Source organism: Syngnathus typhle, linkage group LG8 (assembly GCF_033458585.1).
Source record: "Syngnathus typhle isolate RoL2023-S1 ecotype Sweden linkage group LG8, RoL_Styp_1.0, whole genome shotgun sequence".
NCBI classification, from domain to species: Eukaryota; Metazoa; Chordata; class Actinopteri; order Syngnathiformes; family Syngnathidae; genus Syngnathus; species Syngnathus typhle.
Window position 1 is genome coordinate 923195 of NC_083745.1, and position 12579 is coordinate 935773.

Consider the following 12579-nt stretch of genomic DNA (forward strand, 5'->3'; position numbering starts at 1 on the left):
ATGATGTGTATAGTCTGAATTTGTAAGTGGCCACAAGGGGGTGCGCGCCACAGGGGTGCGCGCCACAGGGGTGCGCGCCACAGGGGTGCGCGCCACAGATCTCCCTCTGCACGTCTGATATGATGTGGCTGAAAAAAGTGCTTGTCTGTTAGTTTTGAAAAGGAACTGCATTCAGCTCACGATGACCACTTGAGTGAGAAGAGGTGACTCAAGTCAATCTAATGTCAGAGTCAGATGGAAGGGTGGACAAATGGAGCTATTGGAGCGAGCCTTTCGTATCTTGGTTTTATGATGGAGAGGAAAATGGAAGAGGACTGAGGAAGAGTGGCTGCCAGTCTCATGTTTGAAATCAAGGCCCACGACCTTGATTTAACTGAATGGCTTAGTTCAGTCTTATCTTTCTTTGCTCATTGGTGCTGTGTGTTCCCGGTGTCTTTGACTTTTGGTTGGCTTTTCCCCCCCCCCATCCCGCTTTTCCTGCTTACACGTTGTCGATTGGCCTGAACTCTTTCTTCTCTTGCCTTGGCCGCTTCCGTGCGCTCGTCGGGTCGGCGCTGCTTGTGGACAGAATGAGCAGAGCCAAAAGAGGTCAAGTGGCAAGCTATTCAACTCTGCACAGTCATTTGAGCGGAGTACCTGGAAAGAAAGGCTTATTTTCAGCAAATGTTTCTCAAAGTCACTTTGACTTTCAAATGTTGACAAAAGGGAGTTCAAAAGTACAAGAAAGTGTTTCAAAAGATCGATTGTAACAATATCGTAGGTATCTTCTCCACATGGCGGAATCCCACCTACGGCGGGTGCTCAATGATCCGATTGATGGCGATAGATATACGAGGGAGGGATTACGGTCGTTGACACTCTGCTCTTATTAGGAAATGCTCAAAAGCGCTCTTTGTCAAAATGAAATCAGCACATACTATGTACATTCCTATGGAATTGTGAAATGTATTTGGGGTTTGTGGTTGAAATGAGATGTGCAGATCGTATGTAACACCATGACAATTGTGAGCATGTGTTCCGCAGCTTTTGTCACTCGCTAGCCTAGGCTCCGTCCGAGTGGAAAGTATTTGCCGAAGCCCAAGGGAAGAACGGATGCAGCCAGCATTCATTTCCTGCTTGATTTTCGACCTAGTATGTCCTTTTGGCCTAAAAGCCTCCATTGTGACTCCTCCTCCTCCTCCTCCACCTCTTGTCACTTGCTCTTTAGCACATTCCTCCACATTTCTCCACTATCTCACTCCCTTGGGCAGGCACTCTGGCACTCCTCTTGCTTTTTCTCTCTCTTCAACTTGTCCCGTTGGAGCCTGGCCCCTTTCATTTCCCTCAGCTGCAGCAAACATGGGTATCGTGAGCCTATCCGAGGACTCGGCAAAAGACAGCCAGCGTTTCCTTCCATTCTGAGGGAGGAGAAAAGCACTTTTTTCTTCTTCTTCTCCTTCTTCCCAACGCCAGAATGAAGTGACAGGGAGGGCCGAGCGTTCCGTACATTCCCAGAGCAGTGACAAGATGAGCGTCAAGAGGAAAAAGAGCGGGCTGATTATCCGTTGGCAGAAGTCATTCTCCGTCCTGGCTCCTTGGAGGAAAGGTACGCTCGACTTTTTGTCTAAGCCTTGCTTGTCTTGAAGTTGACATTGTGTGTTGTGCTCGTGTCAAGTTCCAGACGGTCAGAATCAATGGGTTGGCATCAAACCAATCCGCCTGCCCGCCCGCCCGCCCGCCCGCCCGCCCCCCTTTTGAGAAGCAATGCATGGAAAATGGGATCTTTTCACTTTACAGCTGCCAATCACCTTTTATTTGCTCCAAAGACTTTGAAAGGGCGCAAGGTGGAGCAGTATGGTGCCATTTTGTTTGACTTTTTTCAGGTGTCAGGTTGCGGCGCATTCCACGCACAAGCCTTACTCGGTCGGAGATGCCTTCCTTTCAGCTCTTTTACCGTGCACACCTGCTATGCAAGAATCCTTTGTCTCTTTTCGGATCAATCATTCCGCTTTGTGACTTTTAGTTGCGTTTTGGAGTCGTGCGGCCCATTGTCAATCTTCCGTTTGGATGCAGCGGCCTTCTCATTTCAAAGCTGCTCGAGTCACCATCTTATCGGGACAGGCTTAGGACCAGGAGCCGCCTCAACTCCAGTGCACAGATCTCTTTCCATCTTGAGTCATGAGGATGGATGTCCACTTCAACAATGACCAGCAGGGGAGGGGGTCTTTGCTCTCACTGTACACCTTCAAATTGAAAATGTCATTTGGCCTGAATTCCTTTTACAATATGCTTTCCGGGTGAACATGTCGTTCAAACTGTCAAAGGAAGCGATGCCTCCGTTACAGGACTCTGTCTGTCGTCCCCGCCCGTGTCCATATTGTCGTGGTTTCTGTCCGTGTGTCTGTTGGCGGCTCCCCGCCCGCCCCGCCCCTCCCGTGTGCCCATGGTCAGCGTGAGCATCCTCACCTGCCTCTCGTTAGCTGTGTGGTATTTAAGTCCTGTCCGCCCCTCGCGTCCCTTCCCCTCCCCTCTTCCTCCCTGTCGGGTCGTTGCTGTCTTTTTGTCTCGCGTCTTTGTCGGTCAGTCCTGTTGTTGCTTTTGTCGTCAGGTGGTTCTGTTAGTTTGTCCCTCTGTTCCCCTTCACCCTCCCGTCCAACTCCCTTTTCCCTCAATGAACCAAGCTGTCGCATCGTTGACGTCTTTACGTTTGATGGCTTCTTGTCTCACGTCCCGCCCGGTCGGTCAGTCAGTCAGTCAGTCAGTCGGTCCGTCTGTCCGTCCAGTTGTTGTTTTGTTAAGTTGTGTTGGTTTGTTGCGCTCGTCCTGGCTTCCAACTAACTAACTGACTACCTACCTTCTCCCTCAATAAAGCCTGCGTTTGGTCACCCTGCTCAACTCCCATCCGTGACAGACTCCAAGACATTCTTTTCTTATCCAAATGTTTTTGATAAGCCATGGGTGGAGCTGAGAGCAGGGAGGCATTTTGGGAAAGACTCTGCAGGCAGCGTCTGGGACTCATCCGTGAGTTTGATGACACGGCGGTCGGCGCTGGGGCTGGCAAACAGGGATTCCGAGACTCAAACAGGCCCATGTGTTGAGAAAGAAGGTGGCTGGCCAGCGACTGGCAAAAATAGAGAGCAAGTGATACGTCGTGGAAGGCAAAAATATAGCGAGCTGTACTTTGAGCAACAAACGTCATTCTCATGAGCGCCGGTCAAACGCGGCCCTTTTTCATCCTGCTTACTAGACACAATATTATCCATGCATAGGGCAAGAATTGAGGAGGCCAAAACATTCTTATAGTGCATGTCAAAACAACAACAAGCTGTCTTTTTTGACTTGACAACCCGTTGACCACGTTTTGCACTCATCCTCTCGCTCTCGCGCTCTCTCTCTCTGTACCGAGCTCTAGTACGTAGGTGACATTTTGGTCTCATGTCAGATACCATTTGATACATTTGGTACTGTACTTTATTGTCAGTGTGCCGACATCATCTACTATACTGTATAAGCTATAAGCTGTGATTTCTGAAAGACTCCACGAAGAACACCTGGTGGACTTTAATTATACGTCTTCTACGACGACCGGCGTAGAACAGGCAGACAGGTGTTGCTCTCATGCGGTGGTGGTGCTGGTGCTGGTGATGCTGGTGGCGGCGGCACAAAAAGCTCTTGCACAAAAAGCTCTTGCACAAAAAGCTCTTGCCTATAATTGTCGGCAGTCACTGACTGACTTGCTTTACTGCCTGCCTGTCTGCCTGGCTTTGTCTTTGGCTAAAAGCAGCGACATATAATTACAAATAGGTCATTCTCCCTTCCAAACGTGACTAAGCCGCTTTTGCTTGTTATTGTCTAAAAATGTCCTGCTCATTTCCCGCCATACAAATGTGACATTCCACACAACAGTGGGATTGTTCCAGGGGTGAGAGTATTTCATTTCCATGAGAAAAGGCACTTTATACCCTCCACTCCTCTTTCTGAGAAAAAGCACCATCTGACTGCTCTTGAAAAAAATGCAGATGTTTTATTCTTTTTTTCCCTCCTTCTTTGTGTTGTTGGTCTGATCTGAGAGATGAAGGGCAGGCAGGATGTTGCGCCTTGGGGCCGGCTGGCCGAGTGTTGCCTTTCATGGGCTAATGTCTTGTTTGGCAAAATGTTGCCCGCTTCATGACGCATTACTTTGGAATTTTGATTCTATTCCAAGTTTGAAGTGATCGATTATGATGCAATTCTTCAAACAACAAAAGTACGAGATTCTAAATTTGTTTGTTTGACTTCAACAGAGGTGAAGAAAAAGAGGTGAAAATAGGAAGTGAGCTTTTGGAAAGCGATATGGTAAAAACACATCACTAGCAGCCTTTTTGCCAGAGTGACTACCGTTCAACAATACTACGGCCTGTGGCTAAGAGATTAGGAGAGAAATCAAAACAAGCCTGGCTCTGGCTCTGGTTCTGGCTCTGGCTCTGGCTCCGGCTCTGGCAGCAGCCGCCGCCATAATAATAAGCACGTTGTGTAACTGCCTTCTATGCCAGATGATACTTTTGCACAGTTGTTTATTCAGCTTTGTTCAGCAATGACACCCCCCCCCCCCCCCCCTTCCGTTGTACTGATCTCCAGCACATGCTTCAGTTGAGTTCATCTTCGCACACGCATCAACTTGGCTTTTAACATCATCTTTCAACATCTAACATCTGTGATGGTATTAAACTTTGAAACGTGAATTTGTGTCATGTGTTAATGACAATAAAAGAGTCCAAGTAGCATTTAAATCTAAACAGTGGAAAAAAAACAGCTTGTGAGCAATTGGGTGTTCCGCACATTTCCAGAACAAAGTGGAATAACCATAACATTTCCATGTTACGTGTGTGTGTGTGTGTGTGTGTGTGTGTGTGTGTGTGTGTGTGTGTGTGTGCGTGCATGGGGTGGGGCCTGTGCTTCCACTGCACACCTCCCTACCTCCCTCCCTCCCTCCCCGTCTTGCTCCATTTTACACTGAGTAATAGCACAAGAGTCACTCAGCCTTTAGAAGGCTGTGTAAGGAAAGCTTATGTGGGCCCATCTCTCTCTCTCTCTCCCCCCCCCCCCCCCCTCCCTCCCTACCTACCCCCCTCCCTCCCTCCCTCGAGGATAAAAGGCTCCGCCCGATTTAGCACCTGAAAGAACTTTTAATCTCATATTTGCCATGGTGGCATCAAAAATTCACCCTGTAGAAAGGCACAGTCTGTCTGCCTTGTTGTTAAAGTCAGTCAAATGCGGTGAGATTGATGACTGTTGACCCACTGCCATTTACAAGGTCAACAAAGTGGCCTGGCCTGGCCTGGCCTGGCCTGGCCTGGCCTGGCCTGGCCTGGCCTGGCCTGGCCTGGCCTGGCCTGGCCCACACAAACGAGTCCAGATATGGTCATTTTGTTCCCAAAAGCCAGCAGCGGTATCAGCATTGAGTCCACGGATGAAGCGGCGGTGGCGGTGACGAGGCGGCACTCGCAAAGTCTGATGCCTGAAGCGCTCACTTGCACGTGCTTGTGGGTGGCCACAGCTCGCACTCACTCATTTCCTTCTCAGCCCTAGTCTTCACATTGGGCACCTTTGACACGGACTTCCTTGTTGCAAGTGCACCGTGGCAGCCTTTGACATATTTGCTCTTTCTTTGCAGGCAAAGCGGCCCGAGAGCCAGTGGTGGACAGTGGCGTTGTGCTGACCAAACTCAAGCTATTTGGCTACTTCCCTGCTCCTCTCTCCGCACACAAGCTGTCAATGCGTGGCTCCAAAGACTCTTTGGTGGAATTTCAGCACCCTGATGACAAGTCAGGACAAAGTGGTCCACGCTACGGCAACGCAGACTACCTGCCGGCAATTTTCTCAGGCTCGCAGCTGAGCGCCTTGTACAAGTTTGAGTCCGAGGACTCTGGAGCGGAGTTGTCCAGCGCTAACTCTCCGTCCACGGGCTCCGACCAGAGCTTTGACGTCCACAGTCGCCAATGGTCTTGTGACTCGTCTCGTTTAAACTCGGAGCCTTGGACGCGCTCTGCTCGGCAAAGCGGACATGGACAGCGCTGTGACGTTTCTCACTCAGAAGTTGGGATCGGCTCTTCAAGAAGGGAGCTGCACCTTTGTGAGGATCTGGAAAGAGATGAGCGGGAGATGATTGAAAAGCTCAACTTCAAGGCTTGTAAGCCATCGGACCATGACATGAAGGGGAACGCCGCTCGTGACGACAAATGCTGCGTACTCCATGAGGTGAGTTGCTTAGTTTGTTCGTTAATTTGTTCGCTCGTTTGTTCGTTAGTTCGTTCGTTCACTCGTGATGATGACGATGACGACGCTACATGCAGCAGAACGCCAACACTCCTTCAACTTTCATTCCAATCCACAGCGATTGGACCTTAATGGATGAAACATTGCATAAGGGACCAATGACATTGCATCGTTATTGGTGTTGACGTCTTCTAGCACGGCGCTGGGTCTGTGTGCTCATAAGGAGAGTTTGTGCAGAGCAGGCAGAAAATGCGTGATGTCACTCTGCAAGCCACATTGTTTCCGTTTGAGTTTCCAGTCGCTGGACAGGACAGTAGAAACTCCCAAGAGATCTGGCTTTCCTGCTTTTGTTGGGCTGAAGCAATCTGCAGCCAGCCAAAATGCTTTTGGGAGTAGAGTCTTAATTGTGGACCTTTTTGATTCTGCTCCCTCCTCCAGACACAGGAATGGAGCTCCAATCCTTTGGGCTCAGGACTTGGCTATTTGGAGCACATCTGCCAGCTCATTGAGAAAATCAGCCAGCTGCAGGAGAACAACCTTGGTCTTCAAAAGCAGATCTGCCGCTTGCAGAAGGACGCCCGCTTGGCAAAGACCAAAGAGGTGATTTTCTCACGACAGCCATTGCGATCAACAGGTGAGAAGGGCATTTTCTGAAGCGCGCCCAAGGAATCGAGGGGCCAGCGGTCGCATCAGACGCCCCATGATGAATTGGCGTCCCAAGCAAACACCGCAATCCTAGCAGATTGATCCATCCATCCAAACATGCATGGAAAAAGTCAAGATGGACACCACCGGAACAAAAAGGACGCAGGAGGATGTTGACGCAAACAGCGAAAGCCAAATTGCAAAACAATGCCGAAAAGTGCAGTCCGTACGCCACGATCGGAACGCATGACATGGCAAAGTACGCGTTGCGTTGCTATTTTTGAAAATGACAATTCCACCAATAGATAGCATGGTTTGTGCCATGCAGGAGTCCGCCCGGCCCCTTTAAAAGCACGCTGCCGAAATGCCTTTGGCAATAACGAGGATAAGATGAGAAATGGCAGAAGCGTGTGGTCACCTCACCGCCCGCCGGCCAGCCCGCCGGCCAGCCCGCCGGCCAGCCCGCCGGCCAGCCCGCCGCCCCTTCCTCCGATATCCGCTGTTGATCAAGCATATTCGAATGGAATAGACTCAATCTTTATTGTCATTGTCACACATGATGCAATCTGCTGCTGTGGTGGTGTTGTTGTTGTGATGACAGGACTTGTTCCAAGCCCATTGCAGCTGCGCTGCAGCCACGCTGGCCTTTGAGGACACGGGCCTTGATTTGTCCCGCAGCGGAACACTCTCCGATCTGTCCGCCGTCCCAGAGGTCTCCCGCCAGCCGCTCGCATCAGCTCGGCCGACTAGTAAGTCATGACAATTCATTGACCTTGACGCAAGAATGAAAAATGGCTCTTGTGCTGAGCCTTTAACGTATGGAAAAAAAGCAGTTGACATTTTGGGGATCCTGCCAAACAGAACCTTGTTTCTTTTCCTATTGATGATTAAGCAGCCAAGCGTGACTATTTTCTTCAGCAGAGGTGCAAGCAAAATGTCGCCATCGCAAATGTTCCTCAAGTGAGCAAGTAAGCGCATTGCAATTGTTCGTCATGCTGAGCTAGCAAATTTCACCTTGCAGTTTTCGAGCAGTCTCGACATCCACCACTACTGCTAAAACTGCAAGACTACTGACTACTACTTGGTTGTTTAGCCACTGCCTACAATCATTTCATTCTGTTGAGCTAACTGCACAATGTCGCCGTCGAGAAAATGAAGCGAGATTGCTTCAAATCATGCATGAAGCTTAATGGAGTCATTTTGCTCCATAATAAGCAATGCAAGATTTCATTTGCTATACTTGCCAGTGTACAGCAGGTGGCAGGAGAGAGCTTTCAAAGAGTTTCCCGTGTTGAAAGGGTTAGGCAGGGTGTTGTTTCAGTTGGAGTAAAGCGGTCGGTCGGTCGGTCGGGGTCGCTCGGTCGGTCCTGTCCTGGGGAATGTCACGTTACACTTAGACACTGGTATGCATATTTCTTTCCATAAAATGCAGTATTCCTCTGAGATTTTGATCTTATAGTACACATTTGACTACACAACATGATGCAATTGCAACTCGTTCAACTAGTTAAAGAAATAAGAGATATACTAGATCATTCAATTGATACGAATTTTTATGCACAAGCTGTCAAGTTTGGATGAGCCACAACTGCGGCCGTTACGTGTGCGTGTGCTGTGCGTGTGCGTGTGCGTCTGCGTGTCCCTGTTTGAGTGCGTAACGTGTACGTTTCGTGCTCGTGGTGAGTGGGACGACTTGCAAATACAAACAGAATGGCTTTCCAAGAAATGACAATATTTGAACTCGTATCCCCAAAAATCCAATGCAACGTGAACAATGTTCAATTCAAATCATTTTGTAACATCCATCCATTGTCACCAAGAGTTCCTTTTTTAAATATTGCGGTTGTCTTTGAGAGTAGCAGCTGTGATGTACAACTGCATTTCAGTCAAATGTCAAACATGAATGGAAATTGTATCGCAGCTATAGGCCCGCTCGCTTGACCATAATTTAGCAGTAATAGACACTTTTGGGTTCAAAAAAATCTGGTCTATTGTCGACACTATGCACAAAATGGTTTTGCAGTTAAGTCAAAAATTGAAATAAAATAAAATTCGTGGTTTGGTAAGAAATGCAGCAGCATAATATAGCACGTTATTTTTTTTTTTCATTTCCTCCATCGTAAATTGTAATGATTTATAAGTGAAGGCCTTTGACAAATGTTCATCACAAATGTGAAATGTCACATTGAAATCTTGACTGGTGGTGGTGGTGTACTTTCACCATACCTTCTTCTACCTCTATGTTTATTGGCCTGTAGGCCCATATACATACAAATAGGCATTCACATCTTTTGTTAAACAATTGGCATATATTGAAAGGTGCTCTGGATAGATTAAAAAAAACAACAAGAAAAAAACACTTGAAGTCCATTAGCAACGCGCCTTATAAAAGTCTTTTTGTTTTTTTCATGACAGATGGCGGATCATCGGGGCCTGTGCAGGGGACCCCATCCGGGGGGAGGCACATCCAGTCAGAGAAAAGGGGGACGGAAAATGGACCGGCGAGCACCGAATCGTTTCCAGCGTGAAAGGCCGCCGCAAGTCACGTGGGCTGGTGCGCATGCAGAAACCTTTGGCCGGCCCGGCCCGGCCCGGCCACCTACCTACTCGCAGGCTGACACGCTGCTGATCTTAGCAGTGTTCTCGGTCCAAGGTTGCAGATTCTGCAGGGCGAACAAAGAGCTGTTCTGCAGGCATAGCGGGTCCGGTGTCACCGGTTGGTTGATGGACTTCTGGAAGGCCTCCTGCTGCAGTTGCATGAGAATCCGGTTGGCTTGCTGCCTCTCCGCCTCTCTCTCCTCCGCCGTCTGCCGCCTGCGCAACCAGGCCAGCGCGCGCACGAATCCCAAAGAATACAAATCAATCAATCAATCAATCAATCAAATGTTCGTTTGTTTTGAAGTAGGCCACGGTATTTGTTCTCATTGAACTTGCATAGCATCATGGACATTTTGTCGTGCAGGCTTAAATTCGTTCATTGTTCATGCTTTGATAAATAGGCTTCAAATAAAGGATTTCTAAATCACTTCAATTGTGAATAAAAAAATAGCATCATTCAGATAAATATACATGCTTAAAAATGCTGCTTTAACGCTAGGGTTGTTTTGGACAAAAAATCTTTAGTTGTTTTGTGCAATTTGAACCCAAATTGGGTTGGTTTATTTTTTTTGTTTTGTTTTTGGTCCCAGCATTTTCAAGGTGCAGCGTTCGAACACCGTTCATTAAAAAATGACGTTTAAAAATCGGACTTATTTTTTTTACATTATTTTCAAATTCTTTCAAAAAGTCCATCCAAATTGCAAGGTGTTTAAATATGCATGGGATAATAGATAGGTTTCAAATGACGACAAATTCGATTATCACCGGCTATGGGGGATTTATCCATGCGTGGGTTTGTGTGTGTGTGTGTGTGTGTGTGTGTGTGTGTGTGTGTGTGTGTGTGTGTGTGTGTGTGTCCTCTCTATTCATGATAAATGCAAATTTCTTTGTCGTAATTATCGTTCCATTAAAAATGGACAATTCCGACTTCGATTATGTTTGACAACATTAAATTTGCCACGTCGTCCGTAAACAGCGGGAGATTAAAAACAAACAAACACGTTTTTAAACATATTTCTCAAGTCGGCAATCAGAAATGATTTGCTGCCTGCAGTATTTTGTCTGATTTGAACGAAATAGGTTACTCAAGCGGGACCATACGAATGACAAGATGTTGAATCGTATCGGATCATTCCATGTGCCATGCAGGTGAGAGTAGTCGTGAAAAATGCTCCACCTCCATTTGGTGCGTCTGTTTTGGAACCAGGTTTTGACCTGAGCGTCGGTCATTTTGAGGGCTTTGGCAAGGGTGGCCCGCTCGGCAGACGCCAAGTACTTCTGGCGGTGGAAGCGTTTCTCCAGCTCGCAGATCTGCAGTCGAGTGAACGACGTCCGCGGCTTCTTCTTCTTCGGCGGCGTCCGGTTCTGGTAGGGGTGTCCGACACGACGCGTTACAGTGAGGGGTGAGAGAGACACTGGACAGACCGAAACAAGAAGAACAAGACAAAAAAGATCCTAATGATTGAGAATGAAAATGATTATACCTCTCTCTCTCACTGTAATATATATATATATATATACGACTATAATATATATATATATATATATATATATATATATATATATATATATATATATATATATATATATATATATATATATATATTATAGTCGTCAGCTGCATCTAATAAATGTTTAGTTTGAAGTTGTCAGAAAGGCATACATTTAAAATCGTATTGGCCGTGCTGCGGTGTTCTTTTTAATGGTTTTATTCGATCGTCTTCAAATATAAATTTTCTTCCAATCGGATGATCAATGATTTTTTTAATTTGTTTGTATATTGTGTATTTTATTTTAATATTGTCACGAAAGTGCTTCGTTTTTTATTCTTGTCACTGAATATTTTCTTTCGCATTGAAGTTCCTCCTGTGTGCATTTGATGTCAGTTCAACATGTTAAATTGAGTGGACTTGATGTCAATACCGTGCCATTATTCTATTCTATTCTATTCTATTCTATTCTATTCTATTCTATTCTATTCTATTCTATTCTATTCTATTCTATTCTATTCTATTTTATTTTCTATTTTATTTTCTATTTTCTATTTTCTATTTTCTATTCTATTTTCTTTTCTATTTTCTTTTCTATTTTCTATTCTATTTTCTATTCTATTTTCTATTCTATTTTCTTTTCTATTTTCTTTTCTATTTTCTTTTCTATTCTATTTTCTATTCTATTTTCTATTCTATTCTATTCTATTCTATTCTATTCTATTCTATTCTATTCTATTCTATTCTATTGTGTTCAGTTGTCCTACCTGTGAACCTGTCCTTTGTGTATCGTCTGTTGCTCTCCATCCAGGGGAAGGTGAGCGCGCTTACGTTGTTTACCGGGGGCATACAAGCGTTGCGGTCGGCGCTCAGCGGTCGGTGCGCAGGCACGCGGATGACCCCGGCGGGATTGGGCCCGCTCACGTTCGTGTGGTAAGAGCCGCCGAGTTGCACACTGTTGCAGTTATATCCGCCGCCGTGAGCGCACGCGAAGCCATTGTTGGGGTTACAGTTGTATAGCGGGTGTCCGTAATCCGTCTCGTGCATCCTCGCACTCAGCATGCAACTTTGTTCCACGGTGCTGAGAATCTGGTCGATTCCAAAAGTGATAGACTCCTGCGCGTGCGCGTGCGCCTGCAGATGTGCCCCCGCTAGTCCCATGTGATCCATGGCCGGCGGCGGCGGCGGCGGGCGGACGGGCGGACGGGCTGGCTGGCTGGCGCAGTGGACACGCACGCGTTAACTCCAACAGTGAGCCCAGGCCTTGGCGCTCTGGCCGTTATCAAGTGCGGGCGGGCGGGAGGTAGGGCGGTTGGGCGCTTGCGAATGCACGTGCATGTGCGCAACATCCATGCAGACAAGGCAGGCTTCTGCATCCCCAGTGCACTGAAAGTCGCCCCCGCCTTCCTGGGCCTCATCCTCTCCCCAAAAGGCATGCATCAATTCATTGGAAAAATTCGTCTCTTTCAAAAGCAACACTCGGGCATTTAGCATGCATGCAATACACATGACATTTGTAAAAGGCCACAACTCCATTCAAAGGCAATCTTTTCCATGCATGCAGCTCAGCCCATTCCAAGTGAGACCGGGCGCCCTCGGGACTGGTCGCCAG

The 12579-nt window shown here is 47.2% G+C and overlaps 2 protein-coding genes across 2 annotated transcripts; one reads left to right on the plus strand and one right to left on the minus strand.

The window, feature by feature from the left end:
- Positions 1–1092: 1092 nt before the first annotated feature.
- On the plus strand, positions 1093–9904 carry si:ch211-250c4.3 (uncharacterized protein LOC100535981 homolog). Its single transcript, XM_061285907.1, has 5 exons — positions 1093–1585; positions 5633–6216; positions 6673–6834; positions 7481–7628; positions 9295–9904. The coding sequence occupies exons 1-5, from the start codon at positions 1507–1509 to the stop codon at positions 9405–9407; spliced, it is 1086 nt and encodes a 361-aa protein (XP_061141891.1). The 5' UTR covers positions 1093–1506; the 3' UTR covers positions 9408–9904.
- tlx1 (T cell leukemia homeobox 1) lies at positions 9483–12160 on the minus strand. Its single transcript, XM_061285911.1, has 3 exons — positions 11735–12160; positions 10655–10892; positions 9483–9693 (listed from the first exon to the last, which is right to left on the minus strand). The coding sequence occupies exons 1-3, from the start codon at positions 12135–12137 to the stop codon at positions 9483–9485; spliced, it is 852 nt and encodes a 283-aa protein (XP_061141895.1). The 5' UTR covers positions 12138–12160.
- Between the last annotated feature and the right edge of the window lie 419 nt (positions 12161–12579).